Genomic DNA, 17,911 nt, shown 5'->3' on the forward strand with positions numbered 1-17,911 from the left:
GATCTAGCTCGCAACAATATATGCCTTCGGGGAGTCGAGCTGAAGCTGAGGTTCAGAGGTTAAGAGACTAGATGGCTCAGATGCAAGCGACAACAACTGAGCAAATTACACAACTTAAAGCAGAGGCAACATCGAGAGAAGCTGAGGTTCAAAAAAGATATGAAGAACTCCAGTTACAACTTAAAGCAGATGCAGCAGCGAGAGAAGCTGAGGTTCAACGAAAGTATGAAGAACTCCAACAACAGCTTAGAGCAAATGCGGCGGCAAGAGAAGCAGAGACGGCAGCGAGAGAAGTACAGGTTGCAGCGAGGGAAGTAGAGGCTAAAGTGAGGGAAATAGAGGCTGCAGCGAGGGAAGCAGAGCAGCGTCAAAAGTTTGATGAACTCCAACAGCAGCTTCAGAGTATGATGAAGATGTTTCAGCAGTCGCAACCGCCGCCATCTTAGATTATCGTGTAAATATACTTCAATTTTGACTTTTAATTATCATTTTAACTTTTAACATTTTTGTAAGAATAATACGAATTTATTTTATTTATTGATATTTATTATATTATTTGTTTAATATATAGATTTATTGCTTTTGGCTGGTTTAGATATGATTTCTTCTGATTTATTTTTACAGGAGGGCTGAAAATATAAAAAATTTTATTTTACAAATCTGCCAAATTTAGTGGCGTTTTTAAAAAAAAAGGCCACTAAAGGTGCTTGGCCTTTAGTGGCGTTTTTGGTCAAAGCGTCGCTAAAGATTAGGGTCTTTTGCGACGTTTGTGGAAAAGGCGCCACTAAAGCTCATGGTCTTTAGCGGCGTTTGTAGTGAAAGCGCCACTAAAGATTCGGTTCTTTAGTGGCGTTTGTTGTCTATACGCCGCTATAGATCAGGGTCTATAGCGGCGCTTATACCAAAAACGCCGCTAAAGATCAGGGTCTTTAGCGGCGCTTATCCCTAAAGGCCTAAAAAGGCGCCGCTAAAAGCCTGTTTTGGTGTAGTGCCAGCTCTTTTTCTTCGGATCTTTTTGAATCCACAAACGGTACATTTTCTCGAGCTCTTTTCATGATCACCACTTGAGCTTCAGTGAAAACTTGAAGCAGTTCTGAAGGAGTAGCCACTGGATCAAGTTTCAAACTGCCCTTACAAGACTTTAGACCTTCTTGACCTGTTACCAAATAAGAAGGGACCTGGTGAGAGAAATGAAACAACTCTTCCCTCGGAATCACCCAGGTTTTACTTCGTTCCGAATGCCTGCGGAATAGTGTCTTTAAACTTGGAAGATTCAAGTTGATACAAGGTCTGGAGTACTTGAACTGCATCTTACAGGAACTGTAGGTTGTCCAAAATGTATCAGTTCTTGTTGAGCGAGGAGGAGCGGAATTGGAATAAGTAGCACCGTGCTGATCACCGATGTTTGAGTTTTTAACACTGTAGGAATAATGGAAACCATTAGAGCTTGTTGTTGCCATTGATGATTTCCCATGTAGAACATTCGTAACACCCCTTAAGTTCAGCTTCTGGTCATAAGAAAATCTCCTTGCTTTATCAGACAACAAACTCCAAGCTTCTAATAGAAGTTTGAAAGCTCCTGCACCTGCGAATTTGTTTTTGTCCGGATGAAGAATGAAAGCCAGCTTCATGTAATGTTTCCAAATGGTGTCCTCAGCGGAATATGGCTGAACACCAAGCACTCTGTACCAGTCAACTTCTCCATTGATCTTTTCATCGGCAGATATGTATACGTCAAGAGCAACAATCAACTGAGGAAGACCATCGAGCGCAGGATACAGGTTTTCAGCCATCAAAACAAATCTTTTTGCCCCAACAACATCCTTCTCAGCAATCTCTTACCTCTAATGGCCTCTTCCTTGTTTTAATCCATCTTAGTTGTACGAGTAACTCTCGAGCTGCCTCTAACTCCTTGCTATTTCCTTCTATAGTTATCTGAATTTGTCGAAACAACACAACATCAGAAAAGATTCCAAAAATAAATAAAAAAATTGAAATTTTATAAGAAATTTAGGATTTTCCATGCTAGTGGTTGTTGAGTCCAATATGTGACACCAAGTTTTGTAGCTTTGCAACTCAAGTAATAAGAATGAACGAGGAAACAATAATGAATCAAACATTGTATATTTCAAAGCTCATAACTGAGATTTGAGTGACTGAAATACATCAATGCCTGGAAAAAGAATTCTAAGAGAACTACATGCAAAGCAAAACAATAAGCGCATACTGAACATGCAAAGAAAATGGATGAAAACTTAACCCTTTACTCAGAGAGGCCGATTACAGAATTTATTCTCAGTTCAATTTTGGTTTTTGCATATTTTCTTTAAACTAATAGATTAAATAAATAAATAATTCCCAAAACTTGAATTTTGAGAATTCTAAGTAATATAATATAATTCTATTTTATTATTTAATGGGTATATGAAAGAACGGTGCATTTTCTATTTATTTATATAGTCATAAATCTAACCATTAACTATGGTTACTTTTTAGCTTTGGTTAATAGCTACGTTGCCATTTTTTAAATTTATTAAATAATAATATTTTTTATAGTTTCATGTGTAATTTTATGTACGAACTTGATTTTGTGTAATTTTATACATGAAATGTTAATTTGATCCAATTCTCACTAATTATTAACACAATTATTGATATAATATCATTTTATATTTACATATTGCATACAAAAATAATTATATTTATCTAATAAAAATAATTTAATGTACTTATTTCTTTAAATGTGTATAATTGAATCAAAATTAAAGTTATATATATATATATATAAATATATATATATATATTCGAACTACAATCAAAGTAACATGTGTATAATTACACTAAATCAAAATTTATGTATCAAATTACACAGAAATTAAAATTTATATATAATTTTGATATTTACCTCTTTATATTATTCAAATACCAACTCAAAATTGCATATATAATTTAAGGTGTAGTTTAACATCATACAAAATGAAATTTCAAATTTAATAAAAAGTATTCAAACTTTAATAATAATAAAACATTGATATAATAATATAATAAACAATAAATAATAATTTTGTTAATTTATAATATTTTTAGATTTTTGCTTTATATATTATACATAGTGATGAGTGTAATTAAAAGATTACAATTATCTATTCTTTTAAAAGGAAGATTTCATTACATAAATATAAAATTAAATACTTTTCCATAATATATTTTATATAATTAATATTTTAAAATTTAGCTTTTAATTGTAGCACAAATTCTAATTATATACAAATCTTTGGTCATGAATTTAGTGGTATGAACTAGCTATTACTTTCATCACCTTAATTATAATCTATCCTTTATATGAAAGAATTCTGGATTTTGTTTCTAAAAGAAAATTCTAAATTTGGGAGTGAAATTATAGATTTGAACAATTTGCCAACAATGATTAAGAGTTACCTAAATTCCACCATAATTGCTAAGAATGGATCATAATGACAAATTTCTACCCAAAAAAGAAAAGAAAATCAGAATCACAAATTATTATACACATTTCATCCTATTATGAAATTTCTTTGCTTTTGCTGCTTATTAGGATAAAAATTGGAAGTAATTAATTACCTGGCTTGATTTGGGATGGGATTTCTTTTTATTTCAATTACCAAAAGTTTATTTCCATATAACAATACTTTCCATGTATAGTTTAATGAGAAAATTTATTACATACCGGTTGAAATGTTATGGAAGGTTCTGTATTAAGGATTAGATTACATTGTGCGTTGTCTACTTGAAAAATGGGTAAATTAGTCTCTGTACGTTAGATTAAAGAGCAAATTAGTCATTCTATTAAAAATTTCATCAATTTCAGTTGTTAAGTGATGGCGGTTGATGATGCAACCAGACAATGACATGTGTCATGCAATGTATACCTCATGTTGACATGACAACGTCAACCAATATTTAAAACATTTAAAAATCCCAAAATATATTTACTTTTTAATAATTATTTGAAAAATCATGTTCATAATAAACCTGGAAAAATGGTTGTCTAGGTCTTGGACTTGATTTTTCAAATAATTAAAAAAATACATTTTTAAATATATATTGGCTTGGCAAAATACCACATCAGCATGAGTTATATATGACATGCCGCGTGTTGTTGCCGACTTACTTTATTAGCAACATCATCACTTAACAATAGAAATGGATGGAACTTTTAATCGAATGACCAACTTACTTTTTGATCTAATTTGTCAATTTTTTAAGTAAAAGAATACAAAATGTAATCTAAGTCTTAGTATACGAGCCTTCTATGGTACTTTTACATTACATAAGCCCATTTTTTTGTTATATGCATAGGCCCATATTTGATTTCATATCATTTTGACTAGGGATGATAATGGAGTGAAGCAGGGGTGGATATTGTTAAATCCACTATCACTCTACAATTAGCATGTTTTGTTCCGTTCCATTATGGATATATAATTTTGAAAATCATTACTATCTCTATGGATATTGGATACATCCATCTCCGCCTTACCTCACCTCTCTCAGATTCAATTTAAATTTTCTATTTATCTTTAATATTTTTAATTTTTTTAAAGTCAAGTAAAGATTTAAATATTATTCTTCAAAAAATATTTAAACATGAAATATATTATTTTATATTACGTTATTATATTTTTACCCTTTTAATAGTTTATATATAAGGATTAAATCCACTATCCAAAAGAATTTCAAAAAAAAAAAAATCCACTCCATTCCAAGGAATTGCTTTTCGGATTTTTTCATCCTTAATTCTGACATGTAAGAATAATAACAATTAACGACAACAAGTGAAACAAAAACCATCACCGATTTGCTACAACTCAGTTTCTTCTTTTCTCTCTCTCTCTCTCTCTCTCCAAAAAAGCAATCCTTTTGCCTTTTTTGCAACTCACCCTGCTTCAATTGAAACCCATCACCATCGCTTTTTTTACCCCAGCAAATTATTACAAAAGTCTTTAGACACTATTCTCTTTCGTTTAAAAGCACCAAGTATAATCAATTGATTACTGGGTAGGGCAAAGAAAATGCCAGCGATATTGGGTTCAAATTGAAGTGGTATGAGATGGGGGAAGAAGACACACGGAAGTTTTTTTTGGAAAGAGAGAAAGGCAAAAGATTAAGTTGAAGCAAGCCATTGGAGGTTTTTTTTCCTTAATTTTATTTGTTGGGCACTTCCTAGTTCCTACCACATAGACCATAGACCCAACCAATAAACATCATATTTGATTCTATATATTCATTTTGACATGTAAGCATAACATCCAAGACATTCATTATTTTTTTACCCTAATGACAATTAACAACAAAAAATGAGAAAAAGAAAAACCTTTTATCGGTCTGTTTCATCTCAATCTTCTGTCTTTCTCTCTTTTCAGAAAAGCATCCATGTATGCTTCCTCAATTCATACCGCTTCAATTTAAACCCATCATCGTCATATGTAACATCAACGCCAATGCCACCAACAAATCCAACCCATATGCGCCGGGTGATTCGTTTTACAATTTCTCTGATAGATCGTGGTTCAATAGTTGCAAGGGAACATCGAAGGATATATCGGAATTGATTTCTAACAACAAGATCAATAAACCATTTCTCTTCTTCTTTTCTTCTATGTAGTTCAGTAGCATTTAAACTTACATTTCAATTTGGCATAATGTTTTTCAAGTACTGGTGTGTTGCTGTTAGGGTAAACAATAAAATAATACCAAAGACTTTTGTAGTTAACTGTTAGCTAGGTTAACAAAAAATGACATTGATGATTTTAAATTGAAGTGGGATGAGTTAGGGAAGAAGACATGGAGGCCTTTCTGGAAAGAGGGAGAAAGGTAGAAGATTGAGATGAAACATATTAGTGAATTTTTTTTTTGTCATTAATTGCTATTATGGTAAAAAAAAGTTCGATGGCCTTATGCTTCCATGTCAAAATGGCATTTAAACTTACTTTTTATTTTGACATAATATTCTTCCATAAAAGCATTTCTGGAAAGAGAGAGAAAAACAAAAGATAGAGAGATTAGTGAAGGGTTTTTTCTTTGTTAATAGGGTAAAAAAAAAAAATTCATGGATGACCTAGAGTGAATGTTTTGTTTACATGTCGTCAAACTCACATTTAAACTTTCCAATTTGACATAATTTTCTTCAATTGATTATGCTCTTAGGGTAACCAATAAAATGTTGTTGAAGGCTTTTATGGTTAATTGTAGGTTAAAAAATATGATTTGTTTACCAGATTGATTCTTGTACTTTTCAAGAAAATAAATTGTAGACAGTGATAATCTTAATTGAAGTGGGATGAGTTGGGGAGAAAGGTATGGAGTATTCTAAAAAGAGAGAAAAGCATAAGATTGAAATGAAATAAATTGGTGAAGGTTTTTTCTTTATTTATTTGTCATTAATTGTTATGAGGGAAAAAGTAATGGTTAATCTGGATTAGACTTGTCCTTGGGTCAAGTTAGGTAAAGCTCGAATTTAAAAAGAGTCTAGGCTCGAGCCTAAACTTGTTCAAAATCCTATACTATTATTTTAAAAATTATTTAATTTTAAATTAAGTTGGGTCAGGTTAGATAATCTTTACCTAAGACCATTCGACCCATGGAATCAAATATGATGAATTGTCAACAACCGAAAGAAGCAAGTGATTAAGAGATATTCACTCCCTCAATTTATAATGTACCAAAATATTATTTGCTCGACCTATGATTTATGTGATAAAAAAGTCAATGTAATAAGTTTTCCTATATTATAAAAAAAATGTTTTAAACCATATGTTCAAATTGGAGTGGGAAGAGAAAAGGAAAGGAAAGTAAAGAAAATATATATTATTATTGTAAATTGAGTCTTAATTTGGTTAATATCAGTATTATTATCAATGCAAGAAGATGTTGATTCGAACATACTAAAGTGTGTTTAATTTTTTATTTAAAGGTTAAGAGAAATTATAAGTAATTTCATATATTATATAAAATTATCATTATTTCCTATGGAATTAAAAAAAATTATACTTTCCTTAAAAATCCCATTTCCATTCATCTCAATTTGTGCTAAAGTTAATTAAAAGAAAATGGGTTCAGCAGCTACGTATACCGGTACTCCTTAAAATGAAAATTTTTCATTTAAATTGTTTTAAAATTTATAAAATTTTAATTATAATAATAAAATTTAAAATTATAAAATTTAAATAAAATTATATTTTTACTATAATAAAACATACCATTTAATTTCCAAAACTTTAATAAGCAATGAAAGTAAAAAAAAAAAAAAAAACGTAAAATGCACACAAACTAGCCACTGTTTCGATTCTTAGTTTTGTTTGAAACATTAACGCTCGAACACAGTTATATTCTCTTCATATACAAACATAGGTACGAGATGTATATGATAAAAAAGTGCTAAAATAGAAAACATGCATGTGGAATACATACAGGAAATATAACTTCAAAGCAAGTCGAGTAACTCTACAGTTGATGGATCAATCATCTCTTTCTAAACTTAAACGCTGTCGGACTCCCGATATATAACTCGCAGCTTTATCATCTATGCCTTCATCGTAGTTGCGCAGTTCGATGCCGCCATAGTCGTAATTCTTTCCAGTATGATCAAAGGCAACTATAGAGGGCTTCAGCGTTGTTGAATGATCCATAAATGCATCACCGTAGAAACTTGTTGCAGATGCCATTATTGTTGAAGCAGCTGATGAGCTAGTGTTGCCATACTGTATAGAAGATGATGACTTGGTTGCTTTATACAGAGACATGAATATCACCTTACTTTTCTTTAATCCTCGACGCTTAGACTCCATTCACAGATAACCAAAGATCTTTATATCTTTATGTTCTATACTTGTAAAATAAGTTCTATATATAGATATATATAGATTGACTAGATTCCTATAGTCTAAAGGTATAAGATAGAGATGAAAATCGTAGCTAGGATCGATAATATTGGTCCAAAAGTTATATGAAATATCTGTTTAACAGTAGTTAAGGTAGATATTTTTTGATAATGCAAAATAAGCTCAAATCCTTGTCAGCCTTGTTTAGTAGTTATCAACGTGAAGCAAAAAGTGTGCTAAGCTACGTGCTATGAATAGTGACATTAACTGTTTTTGTTCTCTTTTGTAAAACCAGATTTGATCAGATCATATCTAACTTCATCTAATATATATATATATATATATTTCTGATTACTGAATATTTACCGCTGATCATGACGAAGAACATTACATGTATCATGCATTGCACAGCTCTATTAAGATAAGATCATAATGGTTTTTATTCCATGCATGTTTAAACAAGCATAAACGTTCCATATTCCAGTGATTAAGAACACAGAAACCAGATAATTAAGCATATGTATCTAAATAGGATTATTATAGATTTGTTCACAGTTATCATATTTCAAAATTTTATACCTATGTCCAAATATAGTTGAGATATGAAGAACTATAATGAATTATCCCCAACATTATTAACAATGTCTAAAAAACACATAAATAACAATGGGAGGATATGTTTTGTCACTTTCAGTTGAAGGAATAGACAATTGGGATCAAATTCCCAACTGAAAGAACTTGAGAGAGGGTTCTCCCCGTATCTGTTGTTTTTCTACTGTATACATACACTGTCTAAGGATACCAAAAGAGCCCCAAAAGTCCAAAAGTAAATACAACTTGATTTTTTTATCAAAAAAAAAAAAAAATACAACTTGATTCATTTTCTATCTCCAAAGATAAATGTATATTAGAATTAAATTATAAACTTTTAAAAAGTATTGTTAAGCATGTAAAATTAAATTTATTTCTTAATGTTTATATCTTCTGTAAATTTGTTTCTTTTTTTCTTTTTGTTAATTTTAGTCCTTATTCTTTCAAAAAGAGTCCAATGGTTTTTTCATTAATGGAAATGCTAGCTCAAACATTAATTCTAATCTTGTTGCCATGGCAACTTGTACTTCATGCTAACATGACACTATTTGTCTTATATCAATAAATAATTTAAAATTTATAAAAATAGTAAAAATAAATAAAATTTTCAAAAAAAATATTTTGAAGTACGCGTGAATTGTCAAGCGGATTGTTATATTTAAAAAAAATTAAATTTAACTAATGTTTTCATTCTAAAACAATTTGACTTTTCGCGAAAGGTTGGCGTTCAAATTCGATTTTTTTTAGAAAAATTAATGGACAAATTAGTTTAAAATGAATAAGGTCCAAATTGATAAAAGATATAAGCAGTGAGTGACATTATGCCTATCTGTGAGTGTTCGATCAAATCGAGTGAAAAAATTTCGAATTATTTCAAATTTCTAAATTTTCATTTGCATTTTTTACTTTCCACACTCATTCCGTATGCATAACACACCAGTCATAAACATATCATTCAACCATAGCCACAAGCTAATGTATTTAAACATAGCCTTTTTCGAATTAATCATATAATAAGTCATTTCATAAGAAATTGCATAACTTAAAACTTACCACTCTTTCATGAACACAAGCATATTTTCATTTGAGCACTTACCATTTCAATGCATCTTATAATTAAACATATTACCATTCAACCAATAGCTTGGCACTTGCCTAAGCATCAAACAACGACACTTGTTAGCGTACTTGAACATATTGCATATAATTTCAACATTGTTAACCTTACTATCTCAACATGTTACACTTGAGTTTATTACTCGTCTCAACTTCCATAATTTCCATGTATCAAGATATCAAGATATTGATATATATACATATCATAATACATATCATTCTCTTACCATTTCTTCATATACATATATCATTCAAAACAACTCCCGATATTTTACCTTTCGAAGAACGACTTACGGATTTGAGTACATCGTTAACAGAAGCTCGAAAGCTGAATAAAAGCTCATGAGAGCTAAACAAAAACCCATAAGGGTTAAACAGAAGCTTGTAAAAGCTGAACGGAAACCCATAAGGGTTAAATAGAAGCTCAAAAGAGCTGAACAGAAACCCATAAGGGTTAAACAGAAGCTCAAAAGAGCTAAACAGAAACTCATATGAGTTAAACAGAATCTTGTAAAAGCTAAACAGAAAGTAAAACACGAGAGTTCGTAACAAATGCTGAACCTCGGTTTACTTGGGTAATTTGCCATCATTTTCCTCCAATGCCGTCATGCGCCACAAAACGAATGTACTCAAATCCCGCGTTCAATCTAAATTGAGTATTAATTTCGGTAATATTTTTTAACAATAATTCAATTCTAACAATGGAACATATTATATATATATATATTACCAATCACCAATTAACATTCATTTTAATCAAAATTATACAGAATACAGTTCATACGAACTTACCTAAATTGAATTGTATTAATTGTAGGAGTTTAGGGACTATTCCGCTATTTTTTTCCTTTTTCACGAGTATCTAGGGATCTTGATCTAAAATATAAAATTACTCATTCATTAGCATATATTTCAGTTCTAATTCATTTCACAATTTATACCCTTTAGCTTTTTCAAATTTACACAATTACCCCAACTAACTTTTTCTCAATTAATAATTTATCCAAATATTCTAGGCTATCATACAACCCTTCATAAAACAAAAAATTTAATACCAAACCCTAATATTTTTAACATTTTCACAATTTGATCCTAAAATCAATATTTAACAAAATCACTTTATATAGTCATCATACAACAAAATTAAAGCTCTAAACCCACTTGACATAAATTAATAATTTCTTTCAATATATTAATTTAGACAATAAAAAATTCATTTCGTGTAATTTGGTCATTTTTGATATTTTTACAAAATTGCCCCTAAATTTTTACTTTTATTCAATTTTGTTCTTGAGCCTAAAACATGCAAATTAACCATTTCTAATGCAAACCCATGCTAGCTGAATATTCATGGCATTCAACACAACCCATTTTTATGCTTTTCTATCACTACTAAACTTAAAAATAACATAAAACCTTAACATCCATACCTTATTCTCTTGAAAACAAAATTTAACTTGACTTTCTCTCTCCTCCAGCTTTTATTTCTTGAATATAACTTGATATTCTAACTCCCCATAGTCTCCTTACTATCTTTCTCTCTTGGTAGCTATAGAAATTCTTTTGATTTCTAAATGAAAATGGAGAATTTTTTACGAAAGGACCATGTAAAGAAAAAAAAATCTTTCTTTCTTCTTTCCTTATATACTAAATAAAAAATTAATAAAATATAAAATATAAAATATAAAATATAAATAAATGTCAAATCAAATATTAATAAACTAATATTTATTTATTTAATTAATCTAAAATATCACCAACATCATTATTACTCTTCAAAATTATCTTTCTTGCTAAATGACCATTTTTTCCCTTATGATCATTCAAAATTTCTCCATTAACTCATCACTCATTTTAGTAAAATTATGATTTAACTCCTCATACTTTTTCCACTTATTCAATTTGGTCCTAATTCATCCATTTTCCTTAGTTTCTAAATCCTTCCACCCTTAAAATATTTGTACTATTGGTCATTTAACTTTTCATATTTGCACTTTAACCCTCAAATTTTAAGTATTTACTATTGGGCCACAAAACTTTTCTCATTTTTACGATTTAGTCCTTTCTTGAATTAATATATCATAATATATTTCCCAAACAGATTTTATTGACATACTCAAAATTTCTCTTTTGTCACTTTATTTCATTATTTTATTATATCAAGGACAATATTTCACTTTCTTCTTGTAGTATCTTTCGGGGTATTACAAAAATGTTTTAGATTGATTAAGTCACGAATTGGTATGAACTGATTGAGTTGGTAAAAATATCAGCTTTTAATATTTTTTTATGAAATTTGTAATGATTTATTTAATTGAATCATTTAGACCAATTGAACTAACGAACCAGTAACTTGATCGATTTGATCATGTAAAAACTTTGAAGATTAGATGTTTTTCAAGCTTGTACTCATCGGTTTACAACTAATCTCTTTAATCCGAATTAAATGACATTGATGAAACGAATCCTACTAATTTCTAAGTCAAGTGGCCAGTCCGATTCAGAAAGGTTTGGGGGCAATTTACCCTTTGAAGAATTTACAAACTGATGATGATTTATCTTTTGAGCTAATTGGCAGTTTTTTTCTGGGCTTTAATGAAAACCCAATAAGAGAATCTGATTTGGGGTTTGGGCTTTTCTACCTTTCTCATTTCTGGTGTTGAATCTCCGAATCCAATTTCCTCTCCCTCTCCCTCTACCATCAACAATGGCAACATCTATTGCAGCTCGCTTCTCTAGAAAGGCCGCGGCCTCGGCGTTCTCCGGCTGTCGCTACGTCACCGCTTCCCGTAGTTTCTCCGCGGAGGCTGCCAAAACGATCTCGCCATCGTCGGATCGAGTGAAGTGGGACTACAGGGGTCAAAGAAAAATAATCCCTCTCGGTCAGTGGGTCCCTAAGGTAGCTGTCGACGCTTACGTTGCCCCCAACGTTGTCTTGGCCGGTCAAGTAACAGTTAACGACGGAGCCTCGGTGTGGAATGGTTGCGTCCTACGTGGCGATCTCAACAAGATCACCGTTGGGTTCTGCTCTAATGTCCAGGAACGCTGCGTCATTCACGCCGCTTGGTCCTCTCCGACCGGTAATCCTTTCATTTCACTTTCTTTTGGTTTCTTTTAGAAAACTTTGTTAAAGAAATTTTAGGGTTTTGGAGTTTCTTGGCCTTGTTTATAATCAAATTTTAGCTTGAATTAGATTGGGTTTTGGTGTTAATTTACTTTGGAACGAGCTAAAGTAGTTAAGGCTTTAAGTAATTAGGATCTATACATTATTCTATAATAGCTTCAATGAAGCTGAAAAATGAGAGAAATTGGTAGGGAGAATTTAGGATTCAGGTCCCTAGGAGCTCATGGTGTCCGTAGAATGTAAAGTGAGCTATTTTGCTCAATGAAAGACAAAGGTTTTGTAGTTATTCTTATGAGTCTTACTGTCAGACAGAGAACAATTTGAATTTAGGTTTCATTGTGAGCTTTACTATGATTAGTGACCTCATTTTTCTTTTGATTCATTGCATTGAGTTCTACATGTTGGTCCATTGGATTATAGCTTGAAGGATAATGTATTATCGTTATTCAATGCTTTGCATTGTCAAAATACTTGTTACTGAAAGACCGAGTATTATATGAAAAAAGGGTCAAAGAAATGTTAGTTTATGATGCTGTTTTTACAGTTGCTTAGAATGTAGATATTGATGTGAAAAAAAATGTCTTTTCTTCCACAGAGGCAAGGCAAGTGAATTGCTATAAACTATATTGCTATAAACATGGTCCTTGTTCCATGTTCTTCATTGTGCAGCGTGAGGCTTATGGTTGCAGCTGTGGGTTCAGTTGTTTAGTAGCTTAGGACTACCCAAGGTTAATCCTATTTTAGCAAAAGGAAGGACATCCTTCACTTTTTAGATTCAATTTATGGATCCCTAGTTATGGGGGAGTTTTTAAACAATTGATTATAAATTTGTCTGAAAACATAGTTTACAGGATGATGTCCTCCTGGAATTGTTGCCTTGAACAGTAGAAATGCAGTTTTCAGGTCCATAACAATGGTCTAATGGCTTTCAATAAATGTGCAGACACTAATCACATTTTAAGGAATATTATTGGTGGTCTTTGCTCTATTTGCACAGATACTATTTTGTGATTTGCTAGGACGTGTTACTTATATGATAGGGCATAGGTGCAAAAAATAGGTAAAATTATTTTAGAGAATGGATAAATGTTTGAGCTGATCTCTAACTCATCAACAACCTCATCTGCTGGAGCTTTCATTTCAATCATCTCCCCTAGGGGATAGATAGAGGCAGAGGAGCTATTGTATTGTCTTTTATGAAGCATCTGTCTCCATATTACCCATAACAACTATTAAATTCTAACCGACCAGTATAGGATGTGGAGATACAGTGATTTCTCCCTTTTATAGTAGCTTTAGTGAGATTGGTCACTTACATTATCCTTAAAGAGTGGTTTTATAATAGGATAGTTATTTGGTATGCTGGTGGTGGAAATTTTTTACTCCACAAGTGGGGTTGAGATTTTGCCATGTGTCCTTAAGTTGTATTTAAAAATTAAAAAATAAATGAATAGGACATGTGGAAATCTCAACCCCTTTTTTGGAGTTGAATATTTTCACCGCCCGTGTACCCAATAATTATCCTTTATAATAATAGAGGTCATTAACTGATTAAAAAGCCTTTTTGTAACCCCTTAAAAGGTTCCTGGTTCTCTTTGCCCGCCTTTTACTATTTTCAGCGATCTGATATTTGCAACTTGCCCTTGCTGTTATATGTCTTTCAGAAAAGGCCTTTTTTATTACTGCCAAGAATTGGTTCATTCTTGAATCTTGTTTGTTTGGTTGCTCCACTTTTGCTACCTTTATTTTCTAGTGTGGCTCGTTAAACCTGCAAGTCCATACCCCATGTTTAATTGCAAGTCAGCCTCATTTATATAACTGGAGACGTCTTCAATGTTTATGCTGTGCAGTCAAAATGATTCATATAAACCAATATTGCTGTAGAATTTTATTTTGTCCATGTGTTGCTCAGGGCTCAAGTCAATTTCTGTTCCTCGTTATATGTTACAGGACTTCCAGCTGAGACATCAATTGAGAGGTTTGTGACAGTTGGTGCTTACAGTCTCTTGAGATCATGCACGATTGAACCAGAGTGCATTATTGGACAACATTCGATTCTTATGGAAGGTTCCTTGGTGGAGACTCACTCTATCCTTGAAGCTGGTTCTGTAGTTCCTCCAGGTAGGAGAATCCCAACTGGTGAGCTTTGGGCAGGAAATCCAGCTAGGTTTGTTCGGGCTTTGACCCATGAAGAAACCTTAGAAATCCCTAAACTTGCCGTGGCTATTAATGATCTAAGCAAAGAACATTTATCCGAGTTCCTTCCGTACTCAACAGCATATTTAGAAGTTGAGAAGTTAAAGAAGTCCCTAGGAATAACCATTTGATTGCCCTTCATTTTTCATTATTCCATAATATCGGTTTCCCCGAGTTTTCCTTGCGAAGAAATAAGCAACCAAAGAACACCTAGAAGAAGAATCTTTTCTGTTGTTTATCCATGCACTTCATCATGTTGGCTGTTGAAAGAAAAACCTTTTAATCATGAGTGACCTATGAAATGGAATATAGATTGTAGGTGAATTAATTTCATTTTGTATGATGTTGAGTTTATTGTGGTTTGTCCTTTGTGTTGAGTGTGATGGCATGTATAAAATTGCCAGTGCCTTTCACATTATTAATATTCATAAATGGAATTGAATGATTGATGAGGACGTATGTTGAATCTATGTAAATAAGCCCTATCTACTGATTTTTATCCTTTGATTATTATAATTCTTCCAAGTTGTAGGGTTATTATTGGGAGAAAAAGCATATTCCTTCCTTGCATTCCAGGGCATTTTGACAGGAAAAAAAGCATATTCCTTAGATCATTATAGATTTGAGATTTTGGTTTCATGATATTGATATTGTTTTCAAATTAAATAAATTATTAAATTTTAAAAGAAATTATAAAATTTGATTCAAACTTTTTAGTTAGGTTAAATTGGTTTATTCCGGTGTTTTTTATCCTTGAAAACACCTCAAAATCACCTGTTGGTTGTTTTGTTTTTTCATTTTCGTGATGGGTTATAGTTGGAATGAATAAAGTATGGGCATGGACTGGGATTATAGATTCGCAAGGTAGGGTTGGTGATAAGTTTCAAGTCTTCCAGCAAAATTATTACGAAACAGTACACATTCATGTACGACCTATTTGCTACTCTGTTATTTTTCTACATGTTGGGATTTTTATCTTACTTTATTTTACTTTTTACAAAAAGTTCAAGCATTAAGTTAATTAATTATTGTAAATCATTCTAGGGCTATTTGAATACGAGTCTAAGTCTAGGAGAAATCTTTTTTAAAAAAAAATATGGGCCGGTCTAATTTGATTTATTAATAATAAATTATATAAATTTTAAATATTTTATTATTTTAAAAAGTGATACACGCACGAATGTAGTGAAATTTATTAGATTTCAATCATCAAAACTGTCAATTTTCAGACTTAAGAAATCCGTAGACTTGCGACGACTTTTTTGATGGGATCCTGGCATTTTTGGGTTGAGATGTCTCATGGCGTTTGAAGATCTATCTTTTAGCTTAGAAACGCATTTTGAATCACTCGATTTTGAGTTCGGGAGCTCAAGTTATGACTGTTTTAGTGAAGACTGCGCGAGCAGAATTTTTGAACGGGATTATGACTGGAATTACGAATTTCGGGATTTTAATTTGAGTTTAAATCATATTGGGTTCGGGTTTTAGACTTAATTATTATTATATATGAGTCCAATATTACATTTGTCAAATTTTATTATTTTATTCAGAATTTTTGATAATTATTAAGTATAAGTTATTTAGGAGTTTTATGTTAACAAGAAATTTTAGTTTAAAACTACTTCTTTTTTAGATTAAATTAGAGTTCTAGTATACTTAAGAGTTTTATTTAGATTTATTTAGCTACCCTATACATTCAAGTCATTATTATTCTATTCCTCTTTTGAGTTAATAAATTTTTTCTGGGTTTTTCTTTTTAAGAAATTTTTTTTGAGTTTCTTTTAGAAGAGTTTTAACAGTCTTTTTAGATTGTGGGGATATCTTCAAACTTTTTCTTTCTAAGGTTTCTATCTTGGAGGGAAAATTAGAGCCGCTTGAAGGGGGTTGTGAATTCTTCGTGTTTCCAAGGCTTTTTAGGACTTTCACATGCCACATTCTATCTTTCCATTTATCTTCTTTATTCACTTCCTTAATTTTTGATATATTATTTTATTTTAGTTATTTATTTTAATTGTTTTATCTAACTTGGATTGAATTTCGTTTCAGGTTGTGTCAAAATTCAAGTTTCTTTCCGAATATCTAGAGTTAAAAATCAAATTCGCGATTTTAACAAACTTTACTTACGATCCGCTTTCGTGGTCATCCATCTCATCCTTTATCATAGAGGATAAAGAAATATGTTATATTCTAATTTACCCATGATATATATAAAAAAGGAAGAAAGTATTTTTGTGTATATTGTATTCATCCAAATAATATAAAACATTATGTGGTGGGTAAAATCTGATTTTCCAATTGAAATCCATGAAACATCACATATATATAATATGATGTGCACTTAGCTTGTGGGTGTGGTTGCTTCCCATAGCCATATAGACTAGCAATTGCATGGCTTGTTCTTCATGTCTTATAGTGGAGAAAGAGAATTGGAAGCTACAAAATCATTTAGAAAAAAAAAACCCAAAACCAAATTGCGTTGAATTAGTCAGTCTTCAATTAATTAATTAACATTTCCTCAATTCATTTGGGTTTGGTGGATATTGGTTTGTCAAAATTATTGTATTTCTTTTCCAAATGACATTATCATATCATTACTTTCAACAACTCATTTAGATTCCCATTGGGCCGGATTTCAATTTCATTTTTGGAAATTTACCCTCAATTTTATTTTTATTATATAAACATAAAAAAAAAATTGTTTGTATTGTATTTTCGCACCGTGAAAGGTCACCATTTTTCCACTGCCATATGCAACCTGCAAAATTCCATCTTTGTTGAAAAAATTGGAATATGGACAGCTCATGAAGATCGTCCCTTGGTGTAGCTGCCCATCCTCTTCCTCCGAACAAAATTTTATAATTCAACTCAATTGTTGGAATTTGAAGAAAATAAAAATTAAGTTATTCGGATTTGATTATTTTTAATGATGTCTGACCCGAATTATTATTTAACAATGAAAATATTATTAAATTTAAAAAAAACATATTAATGTTAATATTAATATCAATAACTTTTAATAATAAAA

The 17,911-nt window shown here is 31.2% G+C and overlaps 2 protein-coding genes across 2 annotated transcripts; one reads left to right on the top strand and one right to left on the bottom strand.

Moving 5' to 3' along the window:
- Positions 1-321: 321 nt before the first annotated feature.
- On the bottom strand, positions 322-1,877 carry LOC105764796 (uncharacterized). Its single transcript, XM_052625304.1, has 3 exons — positions 1,316-1,877; positions 993-1,156; positions 322-441 (listed from the first exon to the last, which is right to left on the bottom strand). Exons 1-3 carry the CDS (start codon positions 1,791-1,793, stop codon positions 322-324), a joined length of 762 nt encoding a protein of 253 aa, XP_052481264.1. The 5' UTR covers positions 1,794-1,877.
- Positions 1,878-12,203: 10,326 nt separating this feature from the next.
- LOC105764797 (gamma carbonic anhydrase-like 1, mitochondrial) lies at positions 12,204-15,345 on the top strand. The gene is made up of 2 exons (XM_012583556.2): positions 12,204-12,646; positions 14,641-15,345. Exons 1-2 carry the CDS (start codon positions 12,274-12,276, stop codon positions 15,015-15,017), a joined length of 750 nt encoding a protein of 249 aa, XP_012439010.1. The 5' UTR covers positions 12,204-12,273; the 3' UTR covers positions 15,018-15,345.
- The last annotated feature ends 2,566 nt before the right edge of the window (positions 15,346-17,911 follow it).

The sequence above is a fragment of the Gossypium raimondii genome, chromosome 12, assembly GCF_025698545.1.
Source record: "Gossypium raimondii isolate GPD5lz chromosome 12, ASM2569854v1, whole genome shotgun sequence".
Lineage (NCBI taxonomy): Eukaryota > Viridiplantae > Streptophyta > Magnoliopsida > Malvales > Malvaceae > Gossypium > Gossypium raimondii.